We start from the raw sequence: 16966 nt of genomic DNA, 5'->3' as shown, positions 1-16966 counted from the left end.
TCTTTTTCTTTAAACAGAACACATCGTTCGGTATTGAATCGCCTCGAGACACATTGATTTATTAGCCCTTACTGTATATTTATTTGTCTTTTACATAGGTTCCTTTATCTCAATCTGTAACTAGCTACATTTTAAGTATTATTTATAGTTGTACATTGACAATGAGACGTCATAGGATTTTACGGGATGGCATTAGGAAAATTTACCGGACAGTTTAACCTGGACCAACCTGTGATTATTCTTTGAATTGTGTAATATACGTTCAATCCCATTTCCGAAACTATTCTATTTGCGATTATTTTATCTTTAAAAAAAAGTTTGACATCAATTCGCGAGTGTGTTTTAGTGTTTGGAACACTAATTATCTTCTTTCCTTATTGAGGAAAGGAGGCAATCTCAATTTAATCAGTGAATCATTTGAACAATCATATCCTGCATTTACGTATACGGCCATTTTTTTATAATATGAATTTATGCTTATGTTAAACATACAGAGTGACATATAAATGCTGCATGAAAACAGTGTTGATTTCTTGTCGCATACGTGTGAGATATTTTTAGATATGTATACATGTTTCTTTCATTTTTTTCTTTTTAAATGCGTTATACAGATGTGATGATAGATACTAGTTTTCGTAGTTAAAGAATAATAACGAGCCATCTACTGCGATAAGATTTGATCGGCAAATTAATAACAGATACAGACTATACAGAAGTATATGATCTTTTATGGCAATATTTAGATGTTTCTGAATGTTACTTCCTTCCATTTTCTAAACGTACGCCAGTTCTTGCTTTCTTAATTGATATTATGAAATTTCATTATATCCTTCCGTAACTCCGATCTATGTGGATCGGGAATAAGTGAAAAAAAGGGAACGAATATTTTTTTTTTTAAAAAGACAGAGACAACAGTTCCTGATCTGTAAAATATTTTCATCTATGCACAAAGGTCAGATTGGCAATTAACGTACGGTATAGAATACACAAGTAATAAATTTCATCTCGTAAATTTAATATACCTCAATCATCAGTCTAACGATGTTGGATTCTTCGGTAGTATTTACAGAATTTTGCAGTGGAGCTGCTAGTATGTTTCATATATAGGACTATCTAGGTAAAATATATTAGTTTAATTTTATAGAATAGTCCTGTATATTTTGGTTGTTTTCATTTTTAAGTTTTTTATCTCATTGGCAATCATTCTAATCCGGAGAATCCACGTGTTCAGCTAACAACGCTTAAAATCAAAGGATAAATGATTTGTGATTGAACATAGCAAATATTACTATATATAATAGCCAATTGGTCTATACATAGTCGTAAAATTCGTATTTGATCTAATAATTCTGTCCGAATGATCATTTTTGAATCGATACATATTTCTGTCATTCAGTGCCAAACGAATATTGCCCCGTACAGACTTCTTCATTAGCGATGGTTAATTATTGACAGAAAATTCAGATCAACATACTCGAAAAAATGCAACTAATTGCAATCAGCACGATTGCTTTTAAAACCCTGATGCTCCGTTTTATGTGTGTGTTCAATCTGACATACGTTATCATACATTACCATAAAATACATTCTGATACATGATAACCATCTGCAGGTGATAACCATCAATACACTATATACTAATATGGTTAAACAGAGTACTTAGCCTGTCTCAGACATCGGCAATTTTTTTTCATATGGAATCCAATAGGATATTCATAGATCAAACAAATCTTACAAATAGTACACAAGAGCATAATCTTTAGTGGTAGAAGATCCATATACATTTTTTAAATATAATGATTAAAACAACTAATAACACTTCAGAAAAATGAAACGAGGGAAATATAAACATTGGAAGTCAAGAGCACGTTAAGGAATTGGGTACACCATAGGTTCATAGAATTATTGAATGATCGTTCCATGATCTAAGAATTTATTAGGTCCTGAAAAGGAATCGTAATGACTGAGAAGTGAGCAGGGAACGTCAAGACACCAGATTCAACACAACACACAAACGCGCATACCCTAGTGCTGAAGTATCGTGTTACTGATAGTCGCGGTTACATTACTAAGGACTTTAGGAATGGCGGTAGTTGTTGCTTTCATGATGCTACTATTAAGAGGACCCACGGTACCGTTATACATGAACGATGTAGCCAAAGCGGTAGTCAATGCAGCAGCTGTTGTAGTTTTTAATTTTGGAATCCGCGCCACCTTCTCAACTGTAGGAACAGCCGTAGACATAACGCTTGTTAGCAGGATACTTAGAGTTGTATTGCCAATAGGGGTCGACGCTGTAGGTTTTTGAAGTTTTGGACAAATCTGTTTAGCTTGTATAGGTGGCCCTAGACAGGCATCCAACATATAAGCCAGTAAGGACCCCACTGTCAATCCCATGGTATATGAAAGAGTCATGATGTTTCCTAGAAAGTGAATGATGAGATTCTTTCATATGGCAAATGCATATATTATATATGTTACGTAGATTACGTTACTGTCCTCACCGGTTAGCTCTCGGTGCTCCTCGGGTACTTTACTGGGCGCCTGAATCATTGGGACGCTGCCTACTATTCCATTTGTCAGGCCGAGCAATAGTGAAAAGAGTAATGGGTATCCCTCACCAGATAGAACTGGTGCCTTCCTTGGAATGGCGCATAGTAAAAATAGAGGGATCAAGATTGCTCTGGCACCAGAAAAGTATAGTAACTGTGTTCGTGTCCATTCGTAAGGAATGGATGCCAACACCTAGTAAATTATTCAAATGTGCTAAAAGATTTTTTATGATTGTGGATATTCAGATTATTGCAGTTGATATTACCTTTCCAAGCAAATCAGAGGCATTGAATGCAGCCATAAGAATTACTGGCATCCACGATGAGAATTTACAGGATATAATTTCTGATACTATACCAGGGTAGAGGCAGAGTGTCACGAAATATGCAACACCAATACTCGCCATGTAGGGAAATATTAGTTTTGCAACGTCGAGTCTTGCAAACAGACCGCCTGAAAGAATGTTGTATATTATTAGGATACAATTACTTATTTATTTATTTATTCATTGGCCTTACGTTTGATCCCTGCCCATGGTTTGCTGGCTTGGGAACTGTAACCAGCTCCACGCATTACTACGACATCTTCAACCTTATACGTTGGCCCTGCACTTCCTGGTGGATTTCCAGAAGGTGCACTAGGTTCGTAAACCGGGTTACTGAACGAGAATGCCGAGTACTGTGCAGTACCTATAGCAAAAATTGTATTTCAAATATCTTAAGATTAGAATTATAATAAAAAGCGTCAGAATATAATTTGAGATATCCTTAAGATATTTATATATTAGAGTAATTATATACCAATAGTCGTATCAGCACTTCCACCAGCAGAATCGGTACCAAGAGGGCTAGTTTGTATTTTCAATACGCCATACTGTCCTTTTGATGGATCTCCAACTTGATCCAATGGATCCATCTGTCACCAAAGATAACAATGACAAGAATTCAAGATTTAGTAATGACTCTACGTACCAAACCGACGTCCTCAGTCGGTTCTAAAGTTATCCTATTCCTTTCCTGGCACAATGTTATATAAAATTGCACGAAGTCCGTATTCCGTACAACTTGATGCAATACGAAACACATGACGATCGTCATGATTGATAAAACAAAAAACATAGAAGTGTTTCCACGTTCGTCATCGACTAAGGACTTGGTCAGTATGCGGTTAACCGAGACCCAAAATCCTGCAGCACCTGAAAAAACGATATAGTAATGCAATCTTTATTTAAAATTATTAAAAATTTATTAACTATATTAGGAACGAGGAACTTACTCTCTCCAGTCATGACTGCTTGCGTATAACGACTAGGTAACATCGACGTATATCCATAGAAACTAGATTGTTGAACTGCAATAATAAAGAATAATTATTAAAAATTTGTATTAAAACTTATTTCCTCTTTTAATATGTACCTGTACATCCCAAGGACACAATAGCTACAGCAATTAAATTAATAGTGTACGACGTCGCCACTCCAAAGACTTCCCACCAGATTTCACAGATGACGACAAAGTTCAACGTAACAAATGATACTAGGTACCCTGAAACAATAAAATGATGAAATATTATTCTTAAAATAAAATTACTAATTAATATTATTCACTCACCAAACGTGATCCTAGTATTGAGCGACAGTGTCTCCACCAATATATTATTAGCGAAAACGGCAAAAAATGCCATCATGATATAAACGAGTGACATATCGAAAATGACAGTTGTTCCAGGATATCTAGCTTGAAAGTAATCCACAGCAATGACAAAGCTGTAGAAATAAAAGGATCATTAATATATATAATATCACCATTATATATTTCGTAAAAGCCAAGTTATATACATATATGTATCTACATAACAATATCAATCTATATTATTCCGGGACAGACCTGTTGTACGGCAAGAGGAATCCGACTCCAGCAAGTACAAGAGCCAAATAAATAAAATTACATTTATCCACTGGTGGTGATAAGTGAGTAAATCCATTAGTGAATTTGAATTCGTTCATGCCTCTAGCTTTGCCTAGCTGGACGTATCCTCTGCTCAAATTTTCATCCATATTGCAAGAACTGAACTTGTGATTCGTAAAATTTCTACGAGATGTGGTTCATTCTAAATGAATAGTTGATAATCTATCTATGACACTGCACTTTTGATCTGCAGGACTTTTATCAGATATCACCCAGTTTATTTAGATGAACTTGAGTACTATCTACGACTGGTATCTATCGTTAGTAGGACGATCTCACGACAACCCGGTGCAGCCGTACACAGTCGTACGTGGAATGCTGTGCTCCTTGACGAATTGTGCGGTGTGCGTCCAGCAAGCGCATGCTTTGAAAATTGCCGCATTGATTTCTGCGCCAACAGCTCCCACTCGAACGGGGCTTCTCCCTTAGCTTTGCGACGCTGAGCCACCAACGCTTTGCACGTTTGCCCTATTCTCTAGATGAATATTACATACCTATCACTGACTATGATAAATGCTTCAACTTTTTTATAACTAATTGATCAAAACTTACTTACATTAAATATATCTATACAATCTATCGTTATCCGTTTACGACTTTTAGAGACTTCTGAGCATTTTATTTTAACAGGAAATCTTGAAAATGGTGGATATAAGATAGCAGTATCATCTTAGTTCTTTTAGATACGTATTTATAATTATGCTTATGGTGAAAGTTATACACTTGAGGAAGAATATACATTATAGAAATTAAGTGTGAAATGTATTTTTCGACATATTTAGATAACGTTAGGGTGCCGTAAGTATGGTATCCAAATTCTATGTTGCATTGGATAAGAATGGATGATCATGGCGCCTGCTTGTTGAACCTGTGGAATTTAGATGCTTTAGTTTAACTTGTGTAACTCTGGTGGATGTGTGTATCGCGGAAATTGACTTTGTCTTTTGAAAAAAATAAATACTTCAACGAGTATTGTTCAATAGACTTATCTATTCGTTCATGAGTCGGAGCGGTTGGATTCGCGCTTGCGCACCGGTAACGTAGATCTTTCGTGTATGAATCAGCTGATCATCAGATAAAGACGTCCGCCGAAAGTGTTGTCAGTTTTTGCTTGAAATATAATCCAACAGGATGTCGTTAAACACGGCGCACGCTAACGGTGGTGTTCTTATTCATTCTGGAGAGTGGTAAATATATTTCATACCTATAATTTCTCGATCTAGATTAATTAAAATTTGTCTACTGTACTCGAATATTCTTGGCGTGACGTATCTCATAGTAATGATGACAACGTAGTAGATACTACGCTCAAATGACGTTTATTTCACGATTTACTGTTAAACATATTATGTTTCTAAGCGTTTAAAGAATCAGTTGAATTATCATTTTATATTGCGTTTTCAATTGTTTCTCTTTAGCATACTTCTCTTCTGCGACAATGTCACTATGGAGTTTCATGGACAGGACCAACCTCAGTTCATTGGGACTAAACGAGGGCGTTTATACTTAACCACTCATCGTATGATCTTTAATGCAAAAGATCCGAAAGAACCAATGCAGTCTTTCAGCTTTCCCTTTATCACACTAAGTGAAGTTGAGCTTGAACAGCCTATGTTCGGAGCTAATTATATCAAAGGCAAATGCCGTGCTCAACCAAATGGAAATTGGGTCGGGGAATGCAAATTTAAATTGCACTTCAAGAGTGGTGGTGCTATTGAATTTGGACAGGCAATGCTGAGGGCAGCATCAATGGGTAAGATTATGATCGTACTTTATTAATAGATGTATTGTATACGTAATGAGATAAGAAACAATTTATTCAAGAAATTGAATTTTTCTTTCATTTATAAATCTGTTTAATGAGTTTGATTGTTAACTGTGAATTTGGTTGTTTTCAGCACAACGCAATGGTGGTGCTGCTTTCGATGCTCCACCACCATATCAACCTCCAAGTACTGATTGGTATGCTGCACCTCCGCCAGCTTATCAGGCTGCTCCTACTGGATATTATGGATGGGTACCACCGACTAATGTGTTTCCTGACCAACCACCAGGTTGAATACTCTTTTCAAAAATCTTGATATCTAATCTATACCAATTGTACTGATTTTATTTCGTTTTTGCAGCAAACAGTGTATATATGACTGATATGCCACCACCGTATCCTGGCATCAACGCACCATATCAAGGATATGCTACAGGAGGAAATCCTCAACAGCAACAAGGAGCTTGGGGCGGCGCTGGGCAGCAACCTACTTGGGCGCCACCACAACAAAACGGCGCTCCAGGATGGGCTAATCCTGGTTACAACGGACAACCAATGTCTCAAGCAGGTGCGTATCCAAATTACGGACCACCCACTTACAATGCTTATCCGCAAAATCCGCCGCCATATTCGGCCTATCCACAAGGTGGCGCATATGGGCAACCGGGCCCTTATTCACAACAACAGGGACCATATGGTCCTTACCCACCTCAATATTAAGTGAATCATATTGCAATATATCATGATAAAAGCAGTTAGCCACGCGAGAAAGAATTTGTATTGTCAGGACCGCGTTGCTGAATAATTTTGTTTTGGTCAATATTAAAAACACTTTACTAATCATCAAATTTTAAATGATGTATAATGCTTAAATCTTCAATATAAAACAAAATGTATATATCGATTAATATTACGCTACCGTATTATATTTTGTTATACTCTTATAGTTTAACATTGTCGAACGTATTATTCGCACAAAGAAACATTAAACAATACTAATAAATATTCGATGCTGTTTTCATTTAAACCTATCAATCAATATTTATGTTTCAATATCGCGAGATAACTGTATCATTCTTTATAATTGCATTCTTCTTGCGTATCCTTTTATCTCCAAGATCGACACTTGTCACTAGCCTCTGCCAGGTAGAAGTTATTTCTCTTACAATGTTAACAATCTTAAATGTTTTGAATATTGCGCAAATGGAGATTGCATAACGTTTCTTTGGCTGACCTGCGGTAAGGTTGGCTTTCACCGAGCTCAGTTATTATCTCATAGTTTGCTCATAGGATCCCTGAAACGATTCAGCCAGATGCTACCTTTATTTCGCCAACAGTCTTACTTTTGACAGTCGTCGCGTTCAGTACAGGTCTAATCAGGCAATGTCGTGCGTGTGTGATCTCTGAACCGTGTTCCTGGTGCTGTGTATTTTAGCTCTAATATAAATCCAATAATTAAAGCGATAGAAGCGTGATATGACACGCCGAATGAAATACAATATCGTACACTTTGCTAGATTAAAAGAATAGCAAAGATCAAATTAACCAATGACTTTCACGTGTAATAACATACGTTTCACTATAGTGATGTATATAAAGAATTTTGTCGCATCAAACATCAACGACCAGTAAGAAGAAAGTATATTGTAGTGTCAGTTGTCTTTAGTAAAAAGAATTATATTTAAAGAAAGTACGAGTATGCCTGAAGAACGAAATGACGCCACTTCCAGAGTCGATCCTTGTGCGTGTTCTGGTAGTCATTTAATTGCGCAAGAAGTTATTCAATTGAATAATCACTTGCAAAATCTCAGCAAACATATCTTGTGACTGTCACATCTCAAGCTATACAAACTCTATGTTGTTAAGAGCTACATAAATGTGAAAAACATGTTTGCTGGGAGGTATCCTAATATTGCTCTACTTCATTTTCTCAATCTGCTATAGATGCCAAAGCCGCCGAAGCTGCCCAAAGTGCATACTACGATCCGAACAAGCCTCAATGTGCATACGTTCCGCCGCCTGCATATTACGTAAGTTTCTATCCCATTCCGTCATCGCGTTATAACTTTTTTGCACCTTTAACATGGAGATTACATGTCAAATTCTATTTTACGCTCACATACGACATTAAAGTCGATTAGCATCAAATTTTTTTTGCGTACAGCAAGAAGAGAACCATAATATAAATTTTCAGGAGAGCCCGCCAAGTTTCCAACAGGCGACCGAGAAGAAGGACCAGTGAAGACAATTCGAAACTATCTGGAAACGAGACTTTTTTCTATAAAAAGTATTTCAAAAACGCTTACCAAATAATTTACAATTTGTTGTTATTTTTCTATCTGTTTCGCGTCATTTAATATTCGATTTGTCGCAAAATCTCACGCGCATTCCGATTAGAGGTAGATTGCCGTTGCAGTTGCGCAAATGTATTATTCAGCATTGATAAGTAATTTACACATTGCATATTTATTTTGACGTATCTTCAAAGACAGACGTACGGAGAAAGTGAGAAAAAATGATAGTGATAAAGAGTGGGTTGGTAGAAGAGAATCCCATTATGATTTCTCTTTTTATATTTCTCGAGAATTGAATCCTAAGGCCGTACGTGATCATATTAATGAAAATTTTTGAGCCATGATCGTTAAGCTATATACGTGCAATGCGCAAGCCTGCGACTTGGTAAAAAGCCTTGTAAAATTCTGCAAGTATTTATCGTTACTTGTTATCTAGATTATATATTTGACTTTGTATCACAGAAGGTATTGCTGTTTCGCGTCTCATGCATTTCACTGTATGTATCGTAATAAAACACAGCATATGTATCGATCTATTGTTTATTTTCAAAAATTATAAAATCGACTTTTAGGATTAAAAAACAAAGCATTTTTATTCAAAAACTAATGATAATTGGTATATAAAGATTAATAGTGTACAAAGAGCATGTTATATGTAGTGGCAAAAGTCCCGGATAAAATCAAAGGTCAACGATTTTGATTTTTTGTTTCCAAACGACACGTCGCGTCGTTTTGACCGTCAAAAGTGAAAACTTTGAGACGTCCAAAGTGCCAAGTCAATCCTGAATAGGATAGACGATTCAGTCATGTAAAAATGGAAATTTGGTGAAAGTATATCACTACCAAGGGATATGATTATTATCAAAAAATAGAGAAAAAAAAAAGGAAAAATTATTCACTCGGTAGCGAGTAGCTTAGTTCTTAATGGCACTCAGATAGAATGTCTCTAATAAATTTCAACGCTTCTCGATGAAATTTTACTTCCGCTATTGGGAAATTTCGTAACGGTAAAACTTCGCGTAAAAAGACTCTTGCTGCACTCGTAAGACAGGCGTCTTTCACGCAAGGTCCAAACAGAACCAACTAATAGTACAAATTGAATCACGCATAGCGCGTATAATTTAAAAAATAGCACGTGTTCAAGAGAGTCCCGAAAATGCATGGGTCTCTTTAAAATTACTTAAAATCTAATACCTCGATTGTCCAAATAATCATGGACCTATCGAGGAAAATTTCTATGTACAATTGAGGGACGGTGTTAATCTCTTTAGTGTAAAGAGAAAAAACATTCTAGCCATACTCCGAGGTAATGGTTAAACTGAGGTGTCCATTTTCGACGTAGGTACCGTGATACCATATTCTAGTGTCCAGTAGAAGGATGTCTCCGGAACCGACGGAGAAGTCGAACTTCCTGCAGACACGATCACACTCTGGAGTTGGAGCAACCGTCCACGTTTTGCTGCCGAGGATTTGAGCTTGCCACATGAGACGTGGAATGTAGTCAAGCTGTAACAGAGAAAGAAAGATTTATATTCCTGGTATAGAAGACGATTCGTATACCTGGTGCAATTGTAGCATTATTAAATAATTATACTCACGTGCATAACAGCACCCTGGTCATATCCCAGGAAGACGTAGTTGGTCTGTGGTATTTCTGCGTCATCAGGCAAAAAATGTGGCACGTGGTAGAACCTCTTCATTATCTCAAGGACCTGGGGATGGCAATTCTTCCAGCCAACATACCAAGGATCCTCGCCAAGGTTTATTGCTCTACGTTCACTCATGGCAAAAACCTCACGGAGATTTGCGAAGTCGCTTTTGAAGTGAAGAAATTGACATTCCTCTTCAACGGATTCATAAGCCCCTTCGATACTCTCGTAAAGGTTTTTAAAGAAATGAAGACTGAAAACACGCTTAGCCGGCCAATGGCTAGCTGCACCCTGGACTACCATCGGTCGCGAGGAGTATGCATAACGTGAGAACTCTTCCTTGCTGATGTTCCTGAGATATAAAGCCGAATCGACACCTCGGCAGAAGTCGCAGTTAGACACTGGTCGTGTAAATTCCCAGGTCAGATAATTATTGGGGACTAGACAACGTGTACCCTGAGCATATCTCTGAATGAATTCGTACAGCGAATCCTTCCCGAGTACTCCATAAAAAATTGGCACTAATAACAAAGCTGCCAAAATTTTCTTGGAATAGATGAAATGAGAGATATAAGCAATGTTTTCATGTGTCTTTTTAGTACTAGTAACGCTAATGGATCTTAAAGTGGACAATTCTCCACCCTGACCAAGGTATTCCTCATTGAGCACTAGGAAAGCCTTTTGAGTGAGTTTAACACTTTTCTTTCTCTCTGTCATCTCGTGATTCATTACGCCAATTCTTGATTATCCTCCTCATTACAGGAATAATTTGTTAGTTACTTAGAAAAAAATAGAAAATCTAAAGACTCCTGATGTCTAATGTAAGTCTCGTCACGATCATCATCATTGATAAATTCACAATTTTTTTTCTTTTTTCTGTAGGCTTGCAGCTGAGTTGTTATATTTCTTAGATATGCAATGATTAACATTCAACACCTTGATAACACTTTTATTAGAATTGGCTTTGTGCAAGTTCTTGATGAAGTGATGAAATACATTGGCCGCTCGTCTAGTCACAGCTTGAATTCTTAAAGAGGAAACTTTGAGTCGTTATAAAGTCTCTTGTCATTCACTCGCGTTACCATTAATATAATATATTTTACACGTTTTACAATTAAAGATAATTTCTTACATTGTACCTACTATACATAAGGTACATACAATGTAAGGTAATAAGAGATACATCTCTCTCGGTGCTATTCGTACACGTTCCCAATATAAATACTGACTGTGAAACGTTTTAAAAATTCAATTTGTAGAATACGTGGCTCGCAGTTGAATAGATGCGTATCTTATGGAATATTCCAGTGACACGCAAACGACACCAAAATAAAATTCAAACGCGTACAGAAAAGAATATACAATATAGTGAATAGAGCTAAGAATACCACTATAAAGTCTTATATACTACACCTTGCTGATCCCCGGTTATCTGCTATTGCCTTATTTACGTTTTACACAGAAAACAATGTGACTGGCCTTGAGCCACTTAGTATACATTCACACGAGAGCAGTGCTTATTATCGATCCTACGCTTAACTTTAAAGGAAACTTTCACCTTTCAATTTCATGACATTTTCACTATTAACTATTCTCACTCTTTGATACATTTTCATTTCATTTACTTAAAGACTGTTAATTAAAAGAAGTCTCTTGCGCGATTGAAATTTATCCTTATTATCAGTTCCATCTAAGTAAACTAATGCGATTTCACTGTTAGGGTATTCCTGCATAGATCCAGACTAGTGACTGGCATCTGCTAGAATTCTTGAATGAGACTCGTTTAAGAGAGTCAGAATGGACCATACATGCTTGTCTGTAATTCAACACCCTAATAAGGCATTTCCTGCATGTATACATATGCTCGACAGATGTGGGCGTCTTGGCAAGATGCAATGCTAGCATTGATGAAGTGGAAGAGCTTCATTTTCTTTCTCTTATATCTTTTTGTTATTGCCTAATTTTTTTTCTTTTTTTCGTCCTCTTCTCTTCTTCCATACTAAAGGCTTGCATTGTTCACTGAACCGGGGAACGGATTTGGCTGTACGAGTCGTAAGTGAAATTGGACCAGTGTATTGATTTGTAATTCTTTATTTTATTATGAAATCACATAACGCAATATACAAGTCGTATTTAAAAGGACCTCCGAAAATGATTATTCCTTTTCTAATTCTCTTATCTCCTTTTTAAACTTTTTTCTATTCTTTTTCCACGCAAATGACTCTTCGAAAACATGTCAAAGGTTGACAGGAATTTTTGATTTGTCATTTTAATATCTTTCCATATAGTTATGTACTTACTGACGTTATAAAATCTATAGGACAAGAGCACATTTCCTACGCCTGATTTTTTGCTCGTTTTGTGCTTTTCATCGTGATAAAATCATCACGTTTTTCATTTCTTAGAACGAGACTATACCAGAGTAAAGCTGACTTAACTTTTTGTTTTAACTCGAAAATTGAATTTTTTACTTTGCCTTATAACACATCGAGGCCACTGAGAAAATAGATAACTGATAATTACAATGTTTTATTTGGCGTGAAATTCGTTGTCACTTTACACGCAATTGCGTATGACGTCGCACGATCGCACGTACATATAAATACATACATAAATATATATATTCTCATGCAAACATATATATATATATATATATCCATGTATATATATATAAGTCACCGTTATTCTCTTTTTATCACAAAGCATTGACTAAAGATTTATCATCTATTCGTTACACTTCGCTTGCTCGCCTATTGTGGAAGATTCGAAGCCAAATCTGCCAGTTTTAATTGAATCTCTAATTTGTATTCATTTACCGCGATTTGAGGACATGTAATAAATATCATTAAATGCAAAATCACGTCACGGCTTTGACATAAGAATTAATACATGATGCTTAAGAATAGAGAAAGAGAGAGAGAGAGAGAGAGAGAGAGAGAGAGAGAGAGAGAGAGAGAGAGAGAGAGAGAGAGAGAAAAAGCTTATACTTTAAAAATTATCATCTTTTAGTCATCATGAAATTTTTTTTTTCCTTTTTGAAAATTTGAGGTTCTACTAATCCATAATATGATCATTGAGTTTTCTTCACTGGATGGAACATTTATAACCGATTTTTTAACGAGTTTTTAAATACTAATTACTACAGCCAGAAATAACTGTTGGTTCTCTTTCTACACGACCATTATAAAGATGCAAAAAAATTACACTCTCTCTCTCTCTCTTTCCTTCGTCATGTATTACAATTAATTTAGTTCCATATTTCATACTTGCTGTTCTTTTCTTTTCCTTTTTTTGAGAATTGCAAAAAGCACCCTTTCTTGATGAGCATGTTTTTAGCACGATACCTTCGTATTGGAGCGTCCGAATAGAAATAATAAAATCGTTACAAGAAAAGGTTCGAAATGAATAAAAGAAAGGGTTCGTAGAAAAAGCTATTTGATAAAAAATATCAGTTCATGTAGAACGATATTGACAAGATTATCTCTCTCTGTCATTAAATTTTACGTCGCAACGAATGAATTATTTTCATTAGGACTACTCGGCAGAACTCCAATGCAAAATAAGTTATTACTTACTGTTGAAAATGCGTGACTAGCACAGTCGTTTGTGTCGAAGTTCACACTCGCGTTTAACACTCTGTTTTGAAAAGAGATGATTGGTTCCTTTTACACAGACGATCAGAAGTACTGCCATTTGCCCAGGATAGCATCTTTGATGGCTGATATATACTGCGCAGGCACCCAGTATATCCAGTACCTAGAGGCTTCTGTCGTACCCAATTGTATACCCTATAAAATAAAAAATTAATGTTACTGTTGCTAGTCATTAAAAAATTGGACGTTTATTTTGAGTTGTATTCACCATAATGTGATACTCAGGATGGTCGTGGATAGGTTCACTAAGAACACCCTTTATCGAGTTCATAGGTATTTTATCAGTTCTTTCCTTTGTACCGATCCACAGCTGATCTTGTTCTAATTTGAAAGTTAATCTGACTTTTCCACCAGATTTGTTCAGCATTCCTGCCAGAGGAAAATCTGGTAGGGATTCCTAAGATAAGTTAAACCAAGGTTAAAGGAAGTAAAGTTAATACTGTAGCGAAACAAGAATATAAAGAAATCCAACCTTGCTTTCCAATATGCCTGGCATAACATCCTCTGGGATTCCTTTGTCTAATACTTTACGATGTATTTTCTGTCGAGATAATGGCTCCTTTCCAGCGGTGGCAGTAACGTCATCACTGACATCTTGTTTCGTCGGAACAGATACGGCCAGCACATCGTCCAACTTGGAGCCCACAATCATGACTTTGGCACCTTAACGGCGAATATTTGATAAAACGAGTGCAGCTTGATGCGCGCTATACATCTACGTAAGCTAAGTGATTTATAAGGCTGCTGGAGGTACAGCAGCTGTTACCTTTTGTAACACTTAAACTTCTAAGCGTCTGATCATCTTTGGCTAATCCTTTGATCATCACTTTTTGCATCGCTTGAGGCACTGAAATGATGTTTTGAAGGTGGGCCTTTAGCTCTCCAATGGTGCCATCGAGCGCAAAACTAATGTCAATCTTTTGCTTATTATATATAACTTTAAAGTCTATAGTCTCTCGTGGCTGGTCCTCTGAGCTGGTTCCTGCAACAATCTCCTTCTCTTCCTTAGCATTCGTTGAGGGTTTACTGATTACTACTTCTGGAGGGATTTCCTCAGACTTAGAATTCGATGATGCTTCTAAACAGGGTGCTGAACCACAACAGTTCTCGTTACTGTCGCCCTTTACTGCATCTAGATAACAAACGTTTACATATCCTAATTAAACATAAATCTTTCAATGCAGTTTTAATAATTCGAATTAATGATAATTACACAAACATACAAACTAGACTAGGACTATACAAACTAAGGTTAATATTATGAAGATCCATAGTGAAAAATGTATTTAAAAAATCATTAAAAACTCAATAATATTTGGGATGTCGACTATGGGTTAATTATTTTATATTTCCAATAATATTTTATAAAATACTCTGTGAAAAGAATCATTGTTGTCATTAGACTAGCCTGACTTGCACAGATTAAACTAGATACATCCAAAAGATCTACAAGATGTGTAATGTGTATATCCAATGAGATTTCAATTGCAAGTGTAACGAGTAAAGAGACACAACGATTCGCCGATGATTTATCATGAAAAATTAGAAAAGATCTTATCTAATGATATACACGTACCCACGTACTCCATGATGCACTTAACTCAACTGGCTGATCTCTGCTATACTGCAGGGCGCGCTGCAAGTGAATTACCTGCATACGTAGAATTATCAAGATGACTTTCAAATTTTCAAAACCACCCGAGAAAATACGTATCGTCTTTTCCAATGACGCAGCAGTAGTGAGAATACAGAGACCAATAGTCAGAAATACAGGATGACTGAATTGAGATGAACCAATGAAAATTATTAAAAATGATTAATTTTATTGATTACATTTCAATACGTTGCAAGAGTATCTTATAAAAGGAATTAAACTAAGTAAAAATATACAATAGTAAACAAAAATAGTTGAATAAATATATACAATTTTTTATTTAAAGTAACTATATCTCACCGAAGTAATATAAGAGCAACTAAATAAATTTTTTATTCTTATCTCATATTTGCATATAATATGGCCTTCAGTAGCTTGATAATAAACTTTTACTTCTATGAAATTACGAGAAATAAATTACTGACAGCTAATGACATGCTGAAGTCCAATGAAAGCAAATAAAATGATTGTCCAACAATTTTTCACTTTTCGTATGTTCACTATAATGAAAGTCCATAATCCAACTTCAAAAAATTTAGATATGTCAAGTAAGTGTTGACTATAAACTTATAAAAAAAGGAATAACTTGCATAACAATACTATGAGATTTTTCTAATTATCGCGGTGAATCTACTGAAGTAAACAGAAAACACTAGCTATTCGCTGGCTCTAATGGAAAGTTTGTAGAATAGCCAATGGCTTAGTTCAATCGTGCAGAATTTAACAGCCCATTGGTCAATTCTATTCAACTCCTATACGTGATTGGTTAACTCAGTTTAAACTGATCACGATTTCAATCGCCTCCAGAGAGTTCTAAATAGTTTTGCGATAGTGAAAAACGGTTCTACCAGAGATGAGTAGGGAGATTGCCAATGGGCCGATATTCTTGAAACCAATTTTATTTTGGAGTAAACACGCCACCTGAGCGGAGGGCCGTCGAACCATACCCACGTTTTTGATTGGTCGAGTATATATAGATATACTACGCGTGATATTCGTGAGCTCCGTGAGACGCATGGATTATACCGGGTGGCACTGTAAAGCGTGTGTTTTCTATTGTCGACGCGTCACCTGGACGGAGATGCCTCGAACCATACCCACGTTTTTGATTGGTCAAGCGTATGTATCAGACTACTCTAAGCAAACTCCAAACGTGTATAACAACTGAAATACAGCTTTCCCAATCTATACGTCACGGAAACTAAATATCATACGTGCATGGTAACGAGTCAACGTGCGAGATTCTCGGGTTCGAGACCCGATTATTATTAATTTTTTTTATTCATGAACAATGCTTATTGAATCTATTAATTAACTTGGAATGTAGCAAATGCATAATTATATTATACTATATACATTTTATTATATTATATAGTCGTGTCTATTTTTATGCCGTTGATACGTTCCACAGAAACCAGCATATAAAAAATG

The 16966-nt window shown here is 36.1% G+C and overlaps 4 protein-coding genes across 5 annotated transcripts; 1 reads left to right on the top strand and 3 right to left on the bottom strand.

Annotated features, from left to right (window-relative positions):
• Nucleotides 1-33: 33 nt before the first annotated feature.
• LOC107267152 (equilibrative nucleoside transporter 4) lies at nt 34-4609 on the bottom strand. Its single transcript, XM_015738464.1, has 10 exons — nt 4440-4609; nt 4164-4318; nt 3969-4097; nt 3829-3903; nt 3525-3748; nt 3354-3468; nt 3072-3242; nt 2819-3006; nt 2505-2745; nt 34-2423 (listed from the first exon to the last, which is right to left on the bottom strand). The coding sequence occupies exons 1-10, from the start codon at nt 4607-4609 to the stop codon at nt 2026-2028; spliced, it is 1866 nt and encodes a 621-aa protein (XP_015593950.1). The 3' UTR covers nt 34-2025.
• A 938-nt stretch (nt 4610-5547) lies between these two features.
• Nucleotides 5548-9111, top strand: LOC107267144 (WW domain-binding protein 2). 2 transcript variants are annotated; one of them, XM_015738452.2, is made up of 6 exons: nt 5548-5707; nt 5939-6273; nt 6419-6574; nt 6647-6853; nt 8230-8315; nt 8480-9111. In XM_015738452.2, exons 1-6 carry the CDS (start codon nt 5652-5654, stop codon nt 8525-8527), a joined length of 888 nt encoding a protein of 295 aa, XP_015593938.1. In that variant the 5' UTR covers nt 5548-5651; the 3' UTR covers nt 8528-9111. The 2 variants fall into 2 exon arrangements, with proteins under 2 accessions (XP_015593938.1, XP_015593937.1); XM_015738451.2 differs by lacking the exons at nt 8230-8315; nt 8480-9111 and having other exon boundaries at nt 6647-7290.
• On the bottom strand, nt 9104-11922 carry LOC107267143. Its single transcript, XM_015738450.2, has 2 exons — nt 10178-11922; nt 9104-10085 (listed from the first exon to the last, which is right to left on the bottom strand). The coding sequence occupies exons 1-2, from the start codon at nt 10955-10957 to the stop codon at nt 9870-9872; spliced, it is 996 nt and encodes a 331-aa protein (XP_015593936.1). The 5' UTR covers nt 10958-11922; the 3' UTR covers nt 9104-9869.
• Nucleotides 11923-12303: 381 nt separating this feature from the next.
• LOC107267145 (ubiquitin domain-containing protein UBFD1) lies at nt 12304-15657 on the bottom strand. Its single transcript, XM_015738453.2, has 5 exons — nt 15458-15657; nt 14648-15013; nt 14354-14544; nt 14090-14278; nt 12304-14016 (listed from the first exon to the last, which is right to left on the bottom strand). Exons 1-5 carry the CDS (start codon nt 15468-15470, stop codon nt 13906-13908), a joined length of 870 nt encoding a protein of 289 aa, XP_015593939.1. The 5' UTR covers nt 15471-15657; the 3' UTR covers nt 12304-13905.
• Between the last annotated feature and the right edge of the window lie 1309 nt (nt 15658-16966).

This window comes from Cephus cinctus, unplaced genomic scaffold (genome assembly GCF_000341935.2).
Source record: "Cephus cinctus unplaced genomic scaffold, Ccin1 Ccin1_scaffold0351, whole genome shotgun sequence".
Lineage (NCBI taxonomy): Eukaryota > Metazoa > Arthropoda > Insecta > Hymenoptera > Cephidae > Cephus > Cephus cinctus.
The sequence above is the reverse complement of the archived record's forward strand: the minus strand, read 5'-3'. Positions and strand labels throughout refer to the sequence as shown.

Coding starts and splice junctions, on each gene's coding strand:
- LOC107267143 (XM_015738450.2), bottom strand. CDS start 10,957: ATGAATCACGAGATGACAGAGAGAAAGAAAAGTGTTAAACTCACTCAA. Junction 10,086..10,177: donor ACCAGGGTGCTGTTATGCAC/GTGAGTATAATT, acceptor TCTCTGTTACAG/CTTGACTACATTCCACGTCT.
- LOC107267152 (XM_015738464.1), bottom strand. CDS start 4,609: ATGGATGAAAATTTGAGCAGAGGATACGTCCAGCTAGGCAAAGCTAGA. Junction 3,749..3,828: donor AGCAGTCATGACTGGAGAGA/GTAAGTTCCTCG, acceptor TCGTTTTTTCAG/GTGCTGCAGGATTTTGGGTC. Junction 2,746..2,818: donor CCTCTGATTTGCTTGGAAAG/GTAATATCAACT, acceptor ATAATTTACTAG/GTGTTGGCATCCATTCCTTA.
- LOC107267145 (XM_015738453.2), bottom strand. Junction 14,279..14,353: donor CAGGCATATTGGAAAGCAAG/GTTGGATTTCTT, acceptor AACTTATCTTAG/GAATCCCTACCAGATTTTCC. Junction 14,017..14,089: donor ATCCTGAGTATCACATTATG/GTGAATACAACT, acceptor TTTATTTTATAG/GGTATACAATTGGGTACGAC.
- LOC107267144 (XM_015738451.2), top strand. CDS start 5,652: ATGTCGTTAAACACGGCGCACGCTAACGGTGGTGTTCTTATTCATTCT. Junction 5,708..5,938: donor CTTATTCATTCTGGAGAGTG/GTAAATATATTT, acceptor GTTTCTCTTTAG/CATACTTCTCTTCTGCGACA. Junction 6,274..6,418: donor GCTGAGGGCAGCATCAATGG/GTAAGATTATGA, acceptor GGTTGTTTTCAG/CACAACGCAATGGTGGTGCT.